This window comes from Thamnophis sirtalis, unplaced genomic scaffold (assembly GCF_051295495.1).
Source record: "Thamnophis sirtalis isolate CommonGarterSnake01/CBP01778 unplaced genomic scaffold, rThaSir2_p1.2 scaffold_4, whole genome shotgun sequence".
In the NCBI taxonomy this organism is placed as follows: domain Eukaryota; kingdom Metazoa; phylum Chordata; class Lepidosauria; order Squamata; family Natricidae; genus Thamnophis; species Thamnophis sirtalis.
Genome location: NW_028261384.1, coordinates 87,523,351 through 87,546,943, shown reverse-complemented (window position 1 = coordinate 87,546,943; position 23,593 = coordinate 87,523,351). Strand labels below are relative to the sequence as shown.

General features: G+C 36.4%; 1 protein-coding gene across 2 annotated transcripts in view; it reads right to left on the bottom strand.

Annotated features, from left to right (window-relative positions):
- The window catches only part of KCNH6 (potassium voltage-gated channel subfamily H member 6), a 94,152-nt gene that overhangs the window by 32,785 nt on the left and 37,774 nt on the right, over window positions 1-23,593 (bottom strand). For both annotated transcript variants that reach the window (XM_087713300.1, XM_014062459.2), the window contains exon 3: window positions 16,130-16,285. In XM_087713300.1, coding sequence (XP_087569426.1) covers window positions 16,130-16,285 — 156 coding nt within the window. The remainder of the gene's footprint in view (window positions 1-16,129; window positions 16,286-23,593) is intronic.

Here is a 23,593-nt window from a genome sequence, read left to right as displayed (position 1 = left end):
AAGGTAGATGACTTTTCATACTTCATTAGATAGTCTTGTTTTCAGCACACTGGCTGAAAGAACTGACAGTGTCAACTACAGAAAAAGAATTAGATACCCAGTCCATTTTTGCAGTGGTGGGAATTGTCCAAAAGCATTCTAATTATTATTTTTAAAAAGACCTATCTTTGTCTAAAATGGTATGCATGGATCTGTTAACTTTCTTGTTTCAAAATCATTAGCTTCCAGTTAGAAATCAATGTATAAATCTGGGAATAGCACTTCATGGGATTGCTTGAACATCTTTTGCCAGCCTGTATACAGAGAAGAGATAAGAACAATTAGCAACAGATCCATGGCACATGGTTGTACATGCTTTCTCTCAATCTGCTCCAGATTCCTCTCCTTTCTCTGAATTTTCTCTGAACCCAAATTCTGTATTCTCCAGTTTCTTCAAAAGGGAGACTGGTGGACACTATCTGCATGGTGGAACTGACCCAAGCCTCTGGCAGGAAGTGACCTTTGCAATCCCAGGAAAATCAACTGTTATGTTCAGGCTGAGTGGTGTGTTGCAGAACATTCTCCAGCTGAGGCCCTACTCTCCTTCTGTTTCAAACTGGGCATAGGCTTCAGCTTCCTCAGTTTTAAGAAATCCCCTGTGGGCTTTAAGGCAGCCAAGAGAATGTGTTTTATTAAGAGAAAAGTAAAAGTAAAGAGAAAGGGCTGAGATAGTTGATAGCCACATTATTGTATCTACTGAATATGATTTCTCCCCAACAATGCTTTACTCTCCCTCAATGGTTGGAGATTACATTTGTTTCACAATAGTCCATTTGGTAGTATATTCAAAACATTTGTCCTACTTAGTGATTTTTGCAATTGTTCTGTAGGTTAGACAGAGAACTAAAGGAGGGAGGGAGGGAGGGAGGAAAGGAAAAGGTTTACCATAGGCTACCTAATGATATAGTAGCATAGGTCATTTTGAACCAGCCATTTATTGTTAATGTTAGCTAATATGTTATTTTAAATGTAATCTAATCTAAATTAGTCATATTATTATCAAGCAAATGAACTGGATTTAAGTTAATTATGATTAACATTTCACAATAATTACAAGGCAATTTCAGTACAACTGATCTACTTTATATTCAGCTCACTTCAGCAATATATTCTAATTCTTGTTCAATTCATCTTACTACTGAATTTTCCCAACTATATCCTAAAATTGTCAAAATGACACATGGCTACAGTAATGTGTATTATGATGTCATGATGAATTTATCATACATTTTCATAACTACTTTCTCCCTTAGAGATATGGAATGTTATTTGATTATTTATTCTTGAGAGCACAAGATCAAAATATACAACCACATTCAATTGGAGTGCAATTCTCCAGAAAAAGCATTGGTGATAGTGATGTATTATTTGTATAAAGTTAAATAATTATTTTCATCAACCTTCTTAAACAAGAAAATATAACTAACCAAACTATATAATCACTCATCAGTATAATGTACCAGCTACAATGCTAGATTTGGACTAGAAAAACTTAAAGATTATCACTTAATCATGAAGCTCAATATGAGATCTTGGTCCACTTACCACAACAGCCTAATATACCTCCTGGAATGGATTGGCTCATTAGAATAAAATAAGAAAGGCATAGATCTTGAATAGCAATAAATTATCTTGTGGGGAAGATGGGAAATATGCAATAATATCCAAGCATGTTCCTGTGAATCTGTTTGTGGAAAATATTGTTATTTTTTTAAATACTGTGACTTCTTTTTTTGAATAACTGGAATCTAATTCATCTTTCCAGTGGAATATTCCCTAAATCTATGCTGAACATATAGTAATTAGATTGTATGCATTTGGATTTTTTTAAAAAAAAGGTAATACTATATTAAGAAAAACATTTGTAAATGTCAGAGAGAAAAATTCTAGAACTCTTGTTTTGCCTGTTTAGAGATAGCATATTATTTGCCTATTCATTTTAAAACTAGCACCCAGTAAATAAACATGTTGATATAGATTTTCCATCCTGCAACCTGAGAGTTGTAGTTCATCTGCAATGTACCCCACTGGAAAAGACTACACAATGTACTCTTTCAGGTAATAAAAATGATTTTTAAATATTTCAAATAAAATATTTCCCAATAATAGGAATTGAGGCAATGTTTAATTTGGCATTAGCACTACTCATTGAAGCACTGTTGTAATAATTCTGAAGATTTCTTTTGACTTTGGCACTTTATAGCTTGAACAGATATAAAAAATGCTAAATTAATAATAGTAGACGTGTCACAGTATTATTATTGTTCATAGTAATCTTTTTTCTAGCATCTCTATTTGTACTTACTATAGGAGTAATAAGGCACTTAACCAAATCATAATTTCTTATTCTCTGTCCTCACTTTTTATTTTCTGAATGATTAATTACATTCTTAGAAAATATCTTGGTCTTGCAATATTAAAAATATATACTATGATGCTGAAAATTTCATTCTTTGTATGTTGAATAACAGCTTGATTCTAGAATGGTATCTCTATTCATTTGTTTAAAAGCTTTCTAAATGTAAGTCATCCTTGTGATTATGGATGATTAAGCATTAGAAGTCTGTTTACCATTAATGAGATATTTCAAAAGTCTTTCTCAAAATACTGGTTTTAATTCCCAGATAGAACCATCCATAGCCTCTTATTGGGACCATCTACTTTTTATTCCACACTAAAAGTTATAATTCTTTTTTTTTCAAACCTAGAAAACATTGTATAAATATTTTTTCTCCTCAAATATTTTTTAAAAGCTGTCCATATTCCATGTTTTATTAAGACTGGAAGATATTTTATTATTGCAATCCACTATCACAGAGTCTATATATAGTTCAAGGTACACATTTGTATTGATATACATATACAGGAAAGTCAGCTGGGTTTCTTAGGACTAGTCATTTTCTCTCTCTCTCCAATGGATCTCCCAGGGTTGTTGTTGTAGGGAAAATGGAAAGAGGAAGGTATGTTAATTATGTTCTCTGCCTGGAGTTATTTCTAAAAATAATAAAGGCAGGATGCAATCAAGCAAATGTACCCTTGAGCTATACAAACCAGAAAATATTGTCTCCATATCTATGCAGTATTCCATATCTATGCAGTCCTTAACCATAACTTTTGCACTCTTTGGTCACATCTAGGTCATAAAATCTAAGATCTTGACATAAGAGTAATATTTACCTGATCAAATCTATGATCTAAAGTAATGTTGCAATTGCAAGTGCCATGGCTTTGTAAAATGTAATTCACCTTGCAAACCCTGAAACCTATGGTAAGCAACAGAGGAGGGTTGCTCCTGGTATGGCCCGGTTTGGCTGAACCTGTAGTGGAATTGTGGCCTGGGTTGCAGAATCGGCAGCGACCTAGGCTGGCTATGCCCCCGAACCAGTTTCCCAATCTCTTATGCTGTTGCTGGCATGTTTCTGTCCATGCGCAGATCAATATTTATTCAACTGCACATGCATCAGCAATGCATTGCTGCCATGCGCATGCAGCCAACTAGTAGCAACTGGTATAGGAACCCACCCCTGGTATGCATATCCAGAATATTTTAAGTGAAGACTGTCTTCAGAACAGCAGCCTCAATTGTTGATGAGTTAAAATGAAACTTCATATTTCCTTGCTTCTATTATAATTTCAATTGCTTTCTCTTCTAATGCATCGTTATTTTCAAAATTAATTAACTTTTACTTGTAGCATGGATAAGGTGGGCAAGATGCCACATGAGCTTTATGGATAACACCCGCAGTTTGTCATAGATTGCAAGGATTATGACTTTAGCTATCATTCTGTCCTGGAATCGGAGAAAAATTCTATAATCCTCATAAATCCATCACCCACTCCTATTTCTAACCAGGGGTATGATTTCCATTTGCACATTTATTACATACATTCTTCTTTGTCAAGTGAATCTTTGAAGAATCTCACTGCACATCATAATTTATGTTCTTGCTTTGCACAGACTCCTCAGAGAGTGTCTCATGGGAGGAAAAACTGAAGAACTATGTTTCGGATTCCCGTGTTCTTTTCTTTTCTTTCTCTTTTCATCTCTTCTCTTTCTTTTCTTTCTTTTCTTTTGTTCTCTTTCCTTTCTTTCATTAGCATCAGCCACTGGTGTGCGCAGATTGAATCAAGATGATTGCACTAAGGGAGGGCTTTTAAAGCTCTCTTTTCCCCTTGTATCATTTTCTTAATTAAATAACATGACCATGGCCAGGATGCTAGTTTTTTCTATGGAGAAAACAGCTGCTGTTTGTCAGACATTGCAATGGAATGTGAAAAAGACCTTGAGAAATGGGGCAAAGAGTTGCTACACCTGCATAATCGGTGGAGAAAGAGGCTCAGAAGGACCATCCCTAACTTTTCAGGCTGTAAAAGAGATAGCAAAAGATTTGTGCTTTCAAACTCTCTTATTCCTAGGTCGGGGGTCCTGAATCCCTAGGCTGCTGCTCAGTCCTCGGCTGTGGCCTGTGAGTGGCTGGCCAGAGTGGGCTGACACAATGCAACTCAACTTGTGTGAGCAGCAGGCTGAGAGACACTTGTGCATGTGCATGCTGGCCCGCTGCTCATGTAAGGGCTCTGTCTGAATGCGCACGCTGGCCTGCCACTCATGCAGCCCACTTCCCCTCTCCCCCCAAGCCAGGCCCAAGTTGCAAAACTTGGGGACTGCTGCCCTAGGCAGCACTCTTCACCCATTTCTCAAGGTCTTTCTCACATACTATTACAGAAGTTCTATGTAGATTTTAATCCTGTACTTTGGAGGGAAAAATCATAGCAAAATAGTGTTGGAGAGATGTTTATGGATATGATCTGGTCCATTCGCTGCTCAGCTCTCTCTGTGACACCACATTCCATTAATTGATACTTATAAATACGAAAGAACTTGGTTACTGATTATGAGTAAATCTCCTGTTTTGTCCATCTTCCTCTAATTAAAAGCAGTGCAGTGCTATTGATACTACTAGTTGTGCGTGATTGCTACTGCTCTCTCATGTTAGATTGTATCAGCCATAACACTGCTACTTATGATAATAATCAATGTAAACAAGAGCTCTATAACTGTGCTGAGATAACTCAGAGTGTGGGGATTAGTCTGCAGTAATCACCTCTTACATTCAGCAATTAGAATATCACTGATGATGGCATGTCCTTGCGACATATGCCCCACAGGGGCAGGCACTGCATCTTCAGTAATCCTGCAAAAGAGGGCATTTCAGCAGATTACCATGAATTACAAGAGATGCTTAACTGCCATTCTCTCTTCTACTAAATACTATATGGAAAATGCTAAATACTATATGAAAAGTCCTGTCCTCTTTTCCTACTGAGAAAGATCGCAGAGTCCTCAGTAGATTTTCTTCCTATTCCATTTAAGCAATGGCAAGTGGATATTTCTAAGTTTATATGGCAAGGGGAAAAACACACATACCAAGAATTAGGTATGAATTATTCCAAGTTGTTAAATAAAGATTTGGGAATTTGAGGTTACCAGATTTGAAATGGTGCTTTGATGCTTGCTATTTAGTCTGGCTTAAAGTGTGGGTGACTTTCCAGAATAAGAGGTTACTTGATTTGGAGGATCATGAGTTAAGATTTCCTTGGAAGGCAAATAGTATGCCAAGTAAAATAAATGTTGATTTCAATAGTCACTTAGTTAGGCATGACATTCTAAAAAGGGGGTGTCAAACTCAAGGCCGCTGGCCAGATCTGGCCTGGGGGGTGCTTAGATCTGGCCCACAGGACTGTCCTGGAAACAGCAAAGGACCGGCCCATCGACAATGCCTCTGCCAGTGAAACGGACCTCGAGAGGGCCACATGCAGCCCTTCCAAGCTGAGCTCAGGGCACCACAAGCACCCCTGATACAAGTGACTTCGAGCAGGCCATGACCTCCCCCTCAAAGTCAAGCACAATCCTTATGCGGCCCTCAATGAAGTCAAGTTTGACACCCCTGTCCTAAAGGTTTGGAATAGATAAAAAAAAGAAGGTTCGCTATAAAGATACTTCTCTGGGTGTCACCCTAGGAAGCTTCTTTTTAAAGAAAAGAAATGATGATGAGGCCAGACTGTTCAAATAATATATATTTTTTAATCAAGATGAATCTACCCACAAATCTAAAGAAGAGTTGGAATCAGAAGGACATCTATCTATAAACCATCTATCACTGGTTTATATATTTACAGTTGAAATAAAGGTTTAAATTAGATTTTAAAAGTTATGAGTATGACTTTGCAAAGAATGAATTGGAAATTGAACTTTGTGGTAATGATGAATACATTATTACTAAGCTAATAACTATTATTTAATTTGAATTTGGAAAAAGTATATGTGAAGCATTGTATTATCCAATGGGCAAAGAATTTTGAATATAATATAATGTTACAATGTAATGCTTGAACAATATGTTGATGAAGGGTTTAAAATTTAAATTATAATTTTAAAGACATTTTTAATAAAATGATGTACCATAAAGCATTCTGTGAGTTAATTTTCTCTTAGTTTGACTCTTCTTCTGAAACCTGTCGAACACGAGTTTCTGGTAAAATGTACTATATAATTATAGCTGGTTGCATAGTCAGCCAGATGTTTACTGATGTCACTATCAAACAATAACATCTGCCTATTCTAGGTTTTTGGGAAGGATTTGCAAAATGGATAAAAATGCCAAATAGAGACTAAACATCTGTGCAACCAATCATTATCAAAATAATTTCTGCTAGATGTTGGGTTTGCAGTCTTTTTGATGCCAAACAATGAAATCTTAGGCACAGTTGAATGTCAGCAATGTAAGTAAATAGAGATAAAGAAACATTAAATTGCATAACAACTTTTGTCTGTAGAAAGAATGTTCTTCCTGTACCAAGTAGTCAGTGAAGCGCTGAAATTAGCCTGTGGCAAATTGAGATATTCTAGACAAGTCAACAGGAGCACTGGGAAATCAGGAGAGGGGAGAAGAATTTTGCTCTGAGGCTGCTTTGTAGTTGAGTGGAAGATTAGTAGAGAGAAATGTTATTCATTTCTGCCTTCTAGAAATTCTTCCCAACCTGTTCTAGTAATGGGAAGTGCCAATAAGCCTTTGATTAATCTCAGGTCAATTCAATTGCCTTTCTTTTTTTGGCACACCTAGACAGAATATTTGTTCACTGATTTTTCTCCTAATAGGAGGTGGTTAGTTAGTTGTAAGGCTCTGCTAACCTCCTAATGTACTTTCTGTTCTGCTACACTCAGTGTTTAACTCTTGCACATTCAAATTTTTTCCATCTCCAATAAATCCCAGGTTAACAAAACACAACTGATATTCACATCATATATGTAATTATATATGACATTGATGTTTTCCTTTCTTTATCTAATTCTTTTTTTAACTGTTTCTTTAAGCTGGCACCTTGAGTCCTTTCGAACATTCTAGAAGCCAAAGTATTTTAACAGATTGCAGCATCTGGATGATTTTGTCTATTGAAAAATGTAATAGTAATGGAGAACCATTTATATATTATTTCCAAGAAAAATACATAGACCTGTTGATGAAGTATCCCAGGTCTGAGCTCAGTTTGGTGACAGAGACCCTTGTAGACAGAAAAGTAGGAGGCTACTAGTTAAATTCAGAAAACAAACACTCCATAAACATAGACATTTATTCTCATGAATACCTTGAGTAGCCAGAGTTAGAGTTTGTCACCAAAACACTCTTTGAATCAAGATCAAGAACACCAAAGTAATTCTCACCAAGGAGGTAAATAGATCTGGCCAAAGTAGCTTTATACTGGGAGTAGAGAGTAGAGTAGAGTAGAGTAGAGTAGAGTAGAGTAGCGTAGCGTAGCGTAGCATAGCATAGCATAGCATAGCATAGAATAGCATAGAATAGAATAGAATAGAATAGAATAGAATAGAATAGAATAGAAATATAAGTCTGGAAGGGATCTTGGAGGTTTTGTAATCCAACTCCCTGCCCAAGGAGATGTTACACCATCCTAGACAAAGAGTTACTAAAATTTTTGTTGAAAATCTCCAGCCATGGCACAGCCACAAGTTGTTCCACTTATTAATTATTATTAATTATTAATTCCACTATCAGGGAATTTCTCCTTAGTTCCAAGTTGGAACTCTCTTTAAGAAGTTTCCACCCACTGTTTCTTAATCTGCCTTTAGGCGCTTTGGAGAATCAATCTCCTCATCTCCGTGACTGTTTCTTGAGTTCTGAAAAGTAGCTATCATGTCATGCCTTAATTATTATTATTATTATTTTTTATTATAAACATATGAAGACATTGACAAAAACATACAAAACCTTTACATTTAATTATTTTCTTATTAGGCTAGACATACTTTGTTCCGTTAGCCATTCATCACATGGTTTAACCTCCAGTCTTCTTAACATCTTTGCTGCTCTGGACTGTTTTTAGGGCCTCAACATGTTTTTTATATCTTAGTGACCAACCTTGACCTTGAGTATATAACAGAATAGAATTATTATATTCCATTCCATTGTTCCGTTCTGTTGTGTTGTGTTGTGTTGTGTTGTGTTCTACTCTACTCTACTCTACTCTACTCTACTCTACTCTACTCTACTCTACTCTACTCTATCCTTATTTGAGTGGTCTCCCCCACTATTTTCTCTTAATAAGGCTTAGGACCATGAGGACCCATTGTCTTCTCTGCCTGAGCAATGAGCTGACATCTGGCAAGGCAGCATAGAAAGATGGGAAAGTTGATTTATATCAGAATAGGACTACTCTCCATGGCCAACTTCCCATGGGATAATTCAACAATTTAATTTATTTAAAATAATTTTTTTTAAAAATTAACTTTTGTCATTCACATTTCATTTTGTCTTTCATTTGGCATCCTTTCCTTATTGCCACTATTTCTTCAATATTAGTGGAACTCTTGTCCCATGGCAAGTTGTCAAGTTGGCCACAGCAAATTGTCCTAGACCCATCTATATAGCCCTGTTAAGGATAATCCAGCAGCTGTTTTTTCTGCAGGCTTGTAGTCCTCTTAAAGTATGAATATCAGATATATGAACAGGCAAAGAAGGACACAAAAAACCCGAAAAGGACAAATGGGTAAAATGATGAAACGTTGTTTAACTTTCTTTACATCTACAAAAAAAGTAACAGTGAAAAATGCAAAAACAAAACCAAAAAACCCTCAAGCATACATGTATGAAACTACTTTTTCCAGCAACAAAAAGATTGGTTTTTCTGTTGCAATATTTTTCCAACATATTTTCACAATATGTGTTAGTCATATAGAATTGACTAGAATATAGAATTGTCAATGATGTGCATTGCAAATTTCATAATGGAAACTTTTGATGAGTCATGTGATCTACAGATCGTAATGATCATAGATTTGAGAGGGATAGATTGAAGCAATTGCTGGAATCAGGAAATAAATTAAATAATGTGAATCATCAACAGACCAGGGAAAGAAACAAGCAAACAATTTACAAGGTTACAAGAAATGAAAGTTTCAATGACTTATATAAGATTATTATTATTAATAATAATAATAATAATAATAATAATAATAATAATAACAACAACTCCGCCATTGCCGGTAACTCCGCCATTGCCGGAAACTCCACCATTGCCGGTTCCAAGCCTGGATGAGAAAGGAGGAGGGTTGGGGTCAGGTTGGCAACTGGTCCCATAAAAAAAACCCCGCCAACCCACACAATATGGTGAAAAAAACAAATAAAAATTCTATACCGCATTGGTCGTCGCGCGGGTTAACAAGGGCCGCAGCGGATGTTGGGGTCCCTGGACATCCGTCGACAAGTGGGCTACAAGTGGACCAGCCAACAAAACGACAAAAATATAGTGCAGATGAAAACTGTGCCATAATGGCCTGTTACTACAACTCAGAGCCAGAAAAAAGAGGTTATTTAAAGCGAATGTATGAATTATGGAAACAACAATATCCAGATTCAAATGTTAGTGAACAACGACTAGCAGATCAAAGGTGATTTATTATATGGAATAAAGTGTTTAGTGAAGTTGAACTTCAGGAAATTCAGGCAAATTGCAAAACCAAAAAAAACAATATAACAAGCGGAAATAACTGATATTCAAGACACAACTAAAGACATTATAGTAGAACTCCCAGAAGAAGCTCTTGGGGAGGAAATAACACCACCACCACTAGAACCAGTTATCACTGAACCAACTGATGAACTAACTCAAAAACAAAAAGAATTGAAGGATAAGATCATGGAGCATTTTCTGTTTAATGAGGAAAGGCAACGTTTACCATCACTAAAAACTGTGCCTAAGAAAATTTTGGCCCCTATCATGAAAATGGTTAATGCAGTGTTTTCAACAATTGAATCGGGATCCATCTTGGAAACGAACCAGTTAATGTACAGCGCAGCTGTAATAGTCACTAATGAACTAGGCATTAAAATCAAAGTACCTAGTCACACAACAGAAAAACATCAAAGCCAAAGTGGAAAATCCGATTAGAACAAAAAGTCAAAAAATTAAGGGCAGATGCTAGTAACTTAAAGAACATGAATGAGCAACGGCTTAAAAACAACAAAACCATAGATCGGCTAATCAGAAGATATAGATTGGATACAAGAAACATCAATGAAGCTGTAGAAATTGTAAAACAGCAAATAACAGCAACAGCTAGAAAAATTGAAAGATATGAGGCACGAATCATCCAACATAAACAAAATCAGCAATTTCAATCAGACCAACGGCGTTTTTATCAAAGTCTTAATGTGAATGATGACACCAAAAGTGAAAAACCAGAAAAGCAGGCCACAGTTGAATTCTGGAAAGAATTGTGGGAAAATGCAAAGGACTACAATAAGGAAGCAAAGTGGATACATGACTTTGAGAAAAGCATTGGCAACAAACAAATGCAAGTATTAGAAATAACAACTGAGATGGTCAAAAATCGAGTAAAAAAGGTAAAGAATTGGACATCACCTGAAAAGGACCAATTACATGGTTTCTGGCTCAAATATCTGACCAGTTTACATGCAATATTGGCCAGGCAACTGAATGAAATTTTACAAAAGGGCCAAATTGATGAATGGTTGACAACTGGAAAAACATACTTGATTCAGAAAGATGCAACTAAAGGAACAACACCTGAAAACTACAGACCAATAACATGCTTGCCAACAACCTTCAAATTACTCACAGGCATTATTGCAGATAACATGATGGATTATTTGGAAACAAACAACATTTTGCCAGTAGAGCAAAAAGGCAACAAAAGAAGGAGCAAGGGCACAAAAGATCAGCTTCTAATTGATAAAACGATATTAGAAAATTGTAAGAACAGAAAAATGAACTTGAATATGGTCTGGATTGATTACAAAAAGGCATTTGACTCACTGCCACATAGTTGGATCATAAAATGCTTAGAAACAACAGGCATTAGCAAAAATATTACATCCTTTACTGAAAAGGCAATGAAACAATGGAGAACTGAGTTGGCAGTAGGGAATGAGATCTACGGAATGGTTAATATCAAGCGAGGAATTTTCCAGGGTGATTCACTTTCACTTCTTCTCTTCATCATCGCAATGATCCCACTATCAGTAATCTTAAAAAAAATGAAATTAGGCTACCAAACAGCCAAAGAAGCTGAAAAAAATTCGCATTTACTATATATGGATGATTTGAAACTCTATGGAAAGTCAGAAATAGAAATCCAATCATTGACAAATACAGTCCGAGTATTCAGCACCGATATTTCAATGCAGTTTGGCATGGAAAAATGTGCCACTGTATCCACAAAAAGAGGCAAAATCACTGCATGTGAGGGAATTGAAATGCCCAATGGCCAACTAATTAAATGCAACAAAAATGAAGCCTACAAATACTTAGGCATTCTGCAGTTGGATAATATCAAGCATGGAGAAGTAAAAACTATTGTCAGGTGAGAGTACACCAACAGAGTTAGGAAAATTTTGAAATCTAAATTGAATGGTGGAAATACAATCAAGGCCATAAATACCTGGGCAATACCAGTTATAAGATACACAGCTGGTATAATTAACTGGACACAAGCTGATTTGGACATTTTGGACCGAAAAACCAGGAAACTAATGACAATGCACTACAGTTTACATCCACGTGGTGATATTGATAGACTGTACCTGCCCCGAAAATCAGGTGGCAGAGGATTATTACAAGTGAAGCAATCAGTTGAAGAAGAAAAACATGCACTGGCTGATTATTTAAAAGAAAGTCAAGAACATCTATTAATTGAAGTAAAGAACAAAAAGCTACTGAAGGCCCAACAGACGAAACAAGAATACAGAAAACATGTAATAAAATCAAGAATGGAGAGTTGGCAGAACAAAGCACTGCATGGCCAATTTCTGGAAAAAATAAAAGATAAAGTGGACAGTGAACAAACTTGGTTATGGTTAACAACAGGTATATTAAAGAAAGAAACAGAGTCACTAATCCTGGCTGTGCAAGAACAAGCTATCCGCACAAATACCATTAAGGCCAAAATCGAAAAATCCTCTGATGATGCCAAATGCAGACTTTGCAAAGAAGCTGATGAAACTGTTGATCACATACTCAGCTGCTGTAAAAAAATCGCGTAGACTGATTATAAATTGCGGCACAATTCAGTAGCACAAATGATCCATTGGAATTTGTGCAAAAATTATAATATTAAAACAGCAAGAAACTGGTGGGAACATCAGCCTGAAAAAGTCACCAAAAATCAGATGGTCAAGATCTTGTGGGATTTCCGTATACAAACTGACAAAATACTGGCGCATAATACACCAGACATCACACTGGTTGAGAAAAATAAGGTCACAATCATAGACATCGCAATACCAGGTGATAGCAGGGTCGCCGAGAAGGAACATGAAAAAATCGCAAGATACCAGGACTTAAAAATCAAAATTCAACGACTATGGCACAAACCAGCAGTGGTAATTCCAGTGGTAATTGGCACACTGGGTGCTATTCCAAAAGCACTGGAATTACATTTAAAACAGTTAAAAATTGACAAAATCACCATCAGTCAAATGCAAAAAGCTGCACTGCTTGGATCTGCACGCATATTACGAAAATACGTTACGACGTCCTAGGCCCCTGGGTGGGGCCCGACTAGTAACCAATGCCAAATCCGGCGAAACAACTGGCTGCTGTGATACAATTGTACAACAACAACAACAACAACAATAATAATAATAATAATAATAATATCCTCAAAAAGTGAGACAATATTTGATTTTAAAGCTATGTCTTCTGGATAGAGGACATGAAGACAAAAAGGAGAACATATCTTCTTTTTTTCCAAACATCTGGTAACTATATCTTAAAAGAGACTTGACCTTCACTGATTGAAAAACTTGTACATAAATATCTTGTGAATTAATGTTGAGCTAAGATCTTTATAACTTTATAACAGAAGTGAGAGAAATATCCATGCTTGAAAAGCTGGCACTGGAGATGTTATGAAAAATTCTATAATATAATTTCAGTTTGCTCTCTACAGTCCCTTTGTATCTTTACATACTCTTGAATTTCCAACTCCAGCTCCATAGAGTATGCGGTACCACTCTTAAAGCTCTTATAGCTTTAATTGTTCTTTCAGGAACCATTTATCCACTGGATTCCTCTACAAGATGGCTATACAGTAAGGAGATTTTTCTCCTGCTGATGATTTGCTAATTTTGCTGTCAAAGCTGGCTCTTTGGCAGTAGACCCTTTGGATTTGAATGGGATCATTAGGAATAACCCAAGATGGTTTTTGGACAATCATGTACACACCTTGGGTAAGGACTCTTGAAGATTACAGTTCTTAGTGGGAGCAGTGAAAACCAGGTAATCCATCTTTTTCCTTTAGGCAAATCATTTTCACAAGTATCTCTGGGTATTAACTAAACCTTTTAAAGCTTTTGTTTTGCTTTGATTCTTATCTCTAAAAGTTAACTAGCTGGTTGAATGCTGATTTATTTTAATACCCTACTGGATTTTATTTATTTCTTTTTTGTTCTTTTCCTTTGACATTTTTGGAAAAAATCTTTGTTTGCCATAAGGAAAACATGGCAAATAGTGGAAATGTTTGGATCTGATTTACATCTGTATTGGACTTTCACTACAGGGATTTTCACATTTAACTTAAAAAAATAGTGATTATTTTTTTCAAAAATCTTTTTTAACCTGGACTGAAAATGAAATATCTAAAAATATTCTCCTTGCTTCTGTATTCTGAGGAATATCCTACCTGTCTCCGAGGAGTTTTATCTCTCCACTGCCAAGTAACATCAAAGCAACAATGCAGATTATAGAAAAGGGAAAGTGGCTCATTGGTAATATGTAAACCCAAGTTGAAACTTTTAAAAACACTTTGACAAAATAATAATGACTGCAAAAAAAGTACAAATGCAAGTAACTTGATTTAAATTAGATTCACAAAAAAAATTGATTTGAAAGTAGTAGATTCAGATGGGAAGAGATGCAAATGAACTGACTGAAGGGATTGCGCATGCCTTCCCAAAGTTCAGGTCTTGCACTTTTTTTTACAATAGCTGAGATTGAACTGGTTTTTTCTAAGAAGACTGACGAAGATTTGGGCATGGATTTATCATACTTAACTCGAAAACCATTTCAGTTGGATTTTTGGGGAAAGACAGATCGACTTTGGAGATTCTGTTTAACCAGACAACAATTGATAAGAGATGGTATTAAGGAACAATTATTGATATTTGATTCAGGATGAATTAGAGTTAGCTGTTGGGATGACTTGGAATAGATAAGAAGCTGTGGGTAAATGTTCTATGAGTTGAATATAATAGTAGTTTGCTAACAGAGGGTTTTGATAATTTACTTTTTTGCTTTTGTTTGTTCATCTGTTATTCTATCTGTTAACTATTTGGCCATTAATATAATAGATAGATGACAGGTTAATAATTTGTAAACAAAATTAGAGGTTTGAAAAAAAAATGCTGGGCCTGTTTTGTAAGGGATGGGAAACTAATATTATAATATATTTATCAGTATTCAAATAGGGAGGGTAATATATGTATCTATGTTTGTGTTTTTAATGAAATTTGTAATATTTTCCTTCTTCATTTTTTTGTTTGCTTCTGATAATTTTTTGGGAGTTGTTTAATTTTAATTGTTGAATAAAATAAAAGAAATTGTAAAAAAAATCTATCCACTGCAAGTTCCATTTTACCAGATACTCTGGGTATGTGAGAAAAGCTTATTTACTCTATGAGGTAAATATTGTATGTTTCTTTAGGATATATTTTCAAGATAAGTAGTATGAGTTTAGCAATATAATAATAAGCAATATTTCATATCTGGAGAAGGCATGTAAGAGGAGTCATGAGCTATACATCCATTCTTTGGACATAATTTCCTGGGTCTATGCCAGGGGTGGGTTGCTCCTGGTTTGCCCAGATCGGACAAACCAGTATTGGCAGCAATACTGCCAATACCCACCCACCTGGATGCTTTTGCGCATGTGCAGAAGCTTCTGCACATGTGTAGAAGCATTGCACATGCGCACGTGAGCAAAACAACAATTTTTTAAAAAAGGAAACCCACCACTGGACTTTGCAACTACCATATGAACCCAGGAAAAGATTCAGTTTCTTAAGAAAATGCTGGCAGGAATAGTGTATCTGAAGCACGTTCTCTACCTCAGATCCAAAGTGTTGTACATATGTAGAAGTCACACAAAGCCAATTTAAAACTATATTCCTATTAAGAAGGTTGTGCATTACTTTCTTTTTCTTTCTCTGTATGTAGTCTTGCCTTCTTTGGCTTCTTTTTTAAAAAAAAGAATTATTATATTAGATATCTACATGGCTACGGGTTTACTTCTTATTGTCTCTAATTATGGAATATGAAACAGCATTTCCTGACAAAACATTATTCCACAACTATTGATATAATTACAGCTTTCTTAAAATGCAGTGGACTTGATAAAAATAGAACTCTTTCCCATGCTGTGAACCACATGCCTTACGAGTGTCAGAGAAAATCTAAATTTTTCACTGACATACTGTAAATTTCAGCTTCCCACTGGTCCAGAAGTCCCACATATGCTTGCTTAAGGATAAAGGGTACTGGCCTCTTATGAACCTCTCACCTGTATGCCATCCTTGGGTGAGACGCTGGTGTAGACTCTGTCGGGCACTTTTGGCAATGAGAGCTGCCAGGTCCTCAAAGTTCAAAATAAACATGATGACAATTCCTTCTTCATTCTTTACAGGGACCACATCCACTAAACAATGAATGCGTGATGCTGCCATGAGAAAAAAATAAGTTCTATTAAGTTATAAATTAACAAAATCTATATTTCAGTCTTTACCATATCAGAAGCAAATCCTCTTGACTAAAATCAGTTTATTCTGGCTAAGATTGGTTATAATCTTAAAGATAAAAAATAGTATTCTCTACTCCTTCCCACTGTTCAAGTGACTTCTTTGTTGCAACTGCAAATAAAGTAATAGATGTTCTCTAAATTTTTATAGTTGTATAATGAAAGAACTGACAAGTATAGCCATATTATTCTAGAGCCAAATCTCTTAGGAAGCTAGAATTTTATTTGTATACAGGACAACCTTATAAGATAAGATGAAATTGCTTTATGAGCCACATAATGACCAGTAATTGGAAAGTATTGCTTCCTCCAAATAGTTCGCCATTGCCCTCAAAATACCCCATATTCAGATAAACAGTTCTGTCTTTTTCTGATCCATGTTACTTTTCCAATTTACAAAAGCAATGAAATTCATAAGTCCATTCTATCTCCTTTGTATCCATAGTAATCCACAATGTAAAAAAGGCACAAAATTGTATATAAATACTTAAACATATATTTTAATGTAATTTCTCACACGTTATGAACATATTGCTAAACATATTTTTTCATGGGATTCTGTTCATACAAGAATTCACAAAAATTTAATCCCTTAAATATATGTAGACTTCACTGATATATAGAACAGGGATACAGAAACGGCATCCCATTTTAGATTAGAGATGATGAACCAAATTGTTCAAAGTCAATAGATGAGTTCATGACTGAAGTAGTAGAGAGGGGGTTCTGTCTTCCAGTGTCTGCCTTCCACAGTAAATTAATTTTCCCCATAAATTGTAATACACTTGTTTTTTGTTTTATGAGTTGTTGTTGTTGTTGTTGTTGTTGTTGTTCTTCTTCTTCTTCTTCTTCTTCTTCTTCTTCTTCTTCTTCTTCTTCTTCTTCTTCTTCTTCTACTACTACTACTACTTCCTCCTCCTCCTCCTCTTCTTCTTCCTCCTCCTCCCCCTCCCCTTCCCCCTCCCCTCCTCCCTCTTCCAATAAGACAATATGTGCTGGATAAGACATAAGAGAGATACCAAAACTTCCTTGGAGAGGATGTGTAATTCAAATGTAATTCAAAACAATGTAGACACTCAAAAAATATTATACCTGTCTCTAAGTAATGTTAATGTATGAAATGACTTTTTCCTAGAATATAGTAAGAAAATTTAAAGACAGAATGTTCCTTTTATTATAAATGTGCCCTCCTAGATCAGCCTGACTTCTGTCTTGATTGTGTAAGCAAATATTTCTTATTTCAATTGATCTAAAGCAGTTGCTCAAAAACAAGGATTAGAGTATCATCTGCTACTAGTTAGTGCTGATTCTATACTTTCCTTGGCAGATTTTCTTATCTCTTCCATCACTTGTGCAACAGTAGATGAGATTGCTTCATTCCACACAGTTTGCAAGGGCTCAGATTCTTATAATCAGGAACAGATGGTCAGTGTCTCAGAATATAGTGACGTCAGTTACATGTTTCTGCTGTGTTTGTGTGTGTGTGTGTGTACGTGTACGTGTGTGTGTGTGTGTGTGAGAGAGAGAGAGAGAGAGAGAGAGAGAGAGAAACAGAGAGAGACAGAGAGACAGAGACAGAGAGACAGAGACAGAGACAGAGAGAGACAGAGAGACTTCTTCTTTTCTGACTGCGTTCTTGTGTTCTGCGATGCATGCATTTATTCTTCTATTAGTTTGTCCAATGTATGTGGCTGGGCAGATTTTCTATGGTATTTCACTGAATTGCACACTCTCACAAACGTATTAATTATCAACCTAATCCAAAAGGAGACACACCCAAGAACCGAGACACAGAATAGGACAATGACATTGCCCTCCTCTCATACATCAAAGACACCACAGATAAAATCAGCAAAATTCTCCACAAACACAATATCAAGGCAGCCTTCGGCACTGACCAAAAAATAGCCAACATCTTAAGAAACCCCAAAGACAAGATCCAGCTAGAAAGGCAAGGAATCTATGAAATACCATGCAAAATCTGTCAGAAAAGTAAAAGAAAAAAGAAAAAACTTCCTCTCTTTTCCAGCACCTTAAAGCAACAGGACATGAAATTGATTTTGAAGGAACCAAATTAATCTCCAAAACTAAACAAAATTATGGAAGCCATCAAAATAGAGAAACACCCCCACAACATGAATAAACGTGACCATACCTCCCGCCTACCAGACATCTGGAAACTAGCCCTAGTCAACAAATGAATCCCAGCCACAAAAACCGACACCAGACCCAGAACAACAGAGGACACCAGCACCAATCACTCTCACCAGACTCAAACCCAAACCCATCCCATAGATGAAATGCAACCACCATCCAGAAGCCAAACCACGGTGGCATCACCAACTGCTGCATCCCCCCCGACCTCCACACAAAGCAAACTGACACACACCATGAACACATAGCCAGACCGCAAACTCAGAGCCAAACCAAAGCCTGGGATGTTACATCACAGCCATCTGCTCAGGATATTACATCACAGAACTCAGGAGGTTAAAACGCAAAGGCTCAGGATGTTACAACGCAGCCAACCTCCCAGGATGTTGCAGCACAGGATTCAGGATATCACTACACTAGAGCTCAGGATGTCATCACACAGCCCATTACCCAGGTTGTTACAACACAAAAGACTAATGGGCACACAGCTAGTACCTCAGCCATACAGGATGTTACGAAACAGCCAACCCATCTCCATACATCAACTCCATCAAGTAATCAAGATGTAACAACACAGCCAACCAACTCACTTACAACAACAAAGCCAGCACTCCACACAATCCCACCAATATTTATAGAAAGACAGCAGCTCTGATCACGCTTTGCTTGCACAAGCACGAAGCTGAAGGCACCAGCCTGAAGATGGCGAGTGGGACCTCATCGAAACATCGCCAAGATACTCTCAATCTTACACAGGAAATATGCCAAGACCTGCATGCACGCGCACACACACACACACACACACACACACACACACACACACACACACACACAAATATCAGTGGTGAGTTTCAAAAATTTTTAGAATCTATTCTATAGGTGTGGCCTGTTTTATGGGAGTGGCTTGGTGGTCATGTGACAGGGTGGGAATGGGAGTAGCTTGGCAGTCATGTGACTGCGTGGGAGTGACCAAGTCAATGTCACTGAATTCTTTGCTCCAAAGAATGACTTACAAAAAAAGATATAAAAAAGTAAATTTATTATTTTGTGCACTTATTTCTTAAATAAGAATAAAATAAGTACACAAAACAATAAAATAGCTACTTACAGAGAAAATATGGCTGTCCTTGCCATTCTTCAACATTACTGACCACCTTACACACACACTTCCAGCTCCTCTGTCTCTTCCCTCTTCCTGGAGTCACTCGAAGTTTTAAAAACTCACAGCCTGTGAACAGCACATACTTGCCCCTCTGCCTCTTCCTTCTTCCTGGATTCACTCAGACTGGAAATGAATTATTTCACCCATCCTATATTTCAGTTCAGTATATAAAATGAGTCTCTGTAAGTCTCATTCTCAAGAATGTTTTAGAATGAAAATATTTACATCTATTTAATTAAACCATGCAGGCTGTTAGACTCTAAATAAACAAGTATATATACAGTATATGCAAACATTCATGTTCCTACTGGAAGATTGTATGTTCAACTTTTTAATTGTGTGTACATAATGTTTGATGTTCGCAGAGTCACAATTGCCCACCCAATCCATCATCTTTAGCGTCTAGCATATAAAACACACAGAGCAAGGTGCTACCTCACACCATCACTTCATTTTTTTAATAGCTTTGTAAATTTGTTATGATAGTCAGCCAGCCAAGTGATAAACAGTCTTTGTAATACTGGAATTTCACATGACAGACAACATTTGGCAAGTAATGGGTCTTTGCCGAATTCCAGAGATCATATAGTGATATTTTTTTAAAAAAAATTAAATTCTCTTTCATAAAATAAGGCACAAAGAAGAGGAAATAGAATAGCCATTCCCATTTTCTATAACTCTGTTTTATCATGGTTGCCAACCATTATCAATCAATAGATGTATGTGTTTTCTACACTAAAGCTTATTACACAAATACTACTTCACAAGTAAATAGAACAAGGATTAAAATTATGGTTACACACAAACACACAAAAATAACAGCACAATGATCCCTATTACAAAGAAGCAATGCTCATCCTCACATGCATAAAATCACCAGACTTTAGCAATTCCTCTCTCCTTTTTGCTAATAATTCTGTAAAAGTGATGACTCAAAGAAACTCAAAGTGTAAGGAATATGAAACCGCAAATATCCCCTTTGTCCTATTTTGCTGACTTTTTTTCTTCCTTTATTTATAAATATGTTCTTTCTGTTCTTGACACTCTAGGCAATATAGTTCAAGTGATACCCAGTAACTTCAATAGTAAAATATACCCAAATCCCTGAACAGTAATCCTTTAATGTGCTTTTCCATAATACTGAAGCATATAATCGCTATTTCAGCCTGACCATTTCATTCTTCCAGAAATGCTTCTAGCATAATATTTTGATTCCACTGATGATCAGGTTTTAATTCTCCATAGTATTTGGAATATCCCTGAGACTTTCTTTTAACATATGCCTCCAGAGGGAGACTGGACCCATTAGAGTGGTCTGTCCTTGTGGATGGATAGACTTAAATGGCTTCCAGAGGAACTAGGGAATATCCCGAAGGATTTGCTGCACAGTTCCACCAAAGCCTTAATAAAGGCATGGAACCAAAAGGCTGCTGAGTCTTTGGATAGAACTGTGCCTATGTGGGTCTTGTGACCCTTCATTGCTATAGTTCCCCATGGTTCATGGAGGAAATGAGGATTCTGAAATGGGTTAATAGATGTTTAGAATTTCACTGGTGGAAAAAGAAGACTTTTTGCCAAGCCTTGCTGAATGTGAATGAGAGGAATTCACATTTGTTTAATAAAAGGGGTATTGTTGGGACCAGGACTCTGCCTCGTGCCTTTTGGGGAAGCCTAGGTCAGAACACTTAGTCATCTCTTGTCTGCACTACTGCAATGTGCTTTACATGGGACTACACTTGAAGTCCATCTGGAAGCTTCAGCTGGTGCAAAGTGCTGCAGCAAGAACAGGTTTTGTGCTCCTAGGATGGCCCATATTACACCGCTGCTCCATGAATTGCACTATTACTGTTCTGCTTACGAATGCAGTTCAAGGTGTTGGATAATGGCTACCTAATGAGTCATCTTATTCCACTCATGCTGGCAGAAAGGGCCTACTTTGGATAACATTAGTCAAAGAACTTCTACTATTGGGATCCAGAAGGATAGCCTTCTCTGCCATAGCACCCCACCCCAAAAACATTCCACAAGAGCCTAAAGGCTGATTCTGCCAGCTGATCTGGAGATCAAATGGGGGAACTCCATGCTGGAGGTAACTCTGGATTGGTGGCAGATCACCTTATTCACTACTCTCCTCCAAGCCTTCTTTTCATTATTATATTGATGTATTCTTGCTTTCTCTTTCATTGTTTCATTGTTTCATTATTTTACATTTGTTTTCTTTCTTTTTTTCTTTCATTGCTTGCAGCTGTAAGCCGCATAGAATACTCCCATGGTAAGATAGTGAACAAATAAATTTAGCAATTTAATAATAATAATAATAATAATAATAATAATAATAATAATAATATTGCAATACCAGGTGATAGCAGGGTCGCCGAGAAGGAACATGAAAAAATCGCAAAATACCAGGACTTAAAAATCGAAATTCAACGACTATGGCACAAACCAGCAGTGATAATTCCAGTGGTAATTGGCACACTGGGTGCTATTCCAAAAGCACTGGAATTACATTTAAAACAGTTAAAAATTGACAAAATCACCATCAGTCAAATGCAAAAAGCCGCACTGCTTGGATATGCACGCATATTACGAAAATACGTTACGACGTCCTAGGCCCCTGAGTGGGGCCCGACTAGTAACCAATGCCAAATCCGGCGAAACAACTGGCCGCTGTGATACAATTGTATAATAATAATTTATTCTCTTCCTTCATAAAATCTAATTTCACTGCAATCCTTTCTATGTCCAATTAGACATATTATGTCCAATTAGACGTATTAGTTGCTATTACAATAACAAAAGAGACATAGCATCATCACGCCTCAAATTCCATTGGTTTTGGTGTTAGTATAATTTCCCCAAAAGTGAATGGGTCTTACAAGTCAAAGCTGCAATTCTGCTGACATCAATCTAATATCTTTTGTCTGCCCTCTCCCAAATATGGACTCCCATTAGCACCAATGAATTCAAATTAAATTTACACTAAATATCAATAATAAAATCAATCCATACAGCAACTGTAGAAAAATAAGACCATATTAATGAACAAGTATTAAAACAGCTGATACAACAAGCCAACAAAACAAAGAAAAGATGGAAATAACATTTTCCATCTAAAGCCAAAATAATAAACATCAAGTTAGCCTCATTTCTTATTGTACATAGAAAAGTTCCAAAATAGGATGAAACTGCTACCAAACAGGCAGTTTCCCTTGATGACTCCAGCTTCACCTCAGTTGACATAAAGATTGTGTTCTTTCTGGCCCTTAACAATTGAACAATCATCTTGACAATAGTTTTTCTCATTTTTACCATGCCACTGTCTTTATTTCATCCCCAACCTATGAAGGAGAGTGAGTTTAAGTTGTCTCAGTTTTCTAATATTACACAGTATTTTCCCTTTTATTCGGTTGAATAAAAGTTTTAAGTACATAAAATCTCTTAGCTTACACATATATACTTGTACATATGTGTATACAAGAGCCATGGTTGTGCAGTGGTTAGACTACAGTACTGCAGGCTACTACTGCTGACTGCCAGCTGCCTGCAACTTGGCAGTTCGAATTTCGCAGGTTCAAGGTTGACTCAGTCTTCCAACCCTCTGAAATCAGTAAAATGAGGGCCCAGATTGTTGGGGGCAATATGCTGACTCTGTAAGACGCTTAGAGAGGCTGTAAAACACTGTAAAGTGGTATGTAAGTCTAAATGCTGCTGCTATTGAAATTAAATTGTATTGCATGCTGTTTTAATTGCTCTAATACTAGATTCATTGTTCTTAGTTGTTTTAAATCCGGGAATTTTCTGGATTTATTGCAGGTTATCACATATAAGAATTATATTTACAACTTCAGGGTTTTTTTTTTAACCAAACAACCAGGATTTCAACAGAACTGTTAACTGTGATCATATTGTCA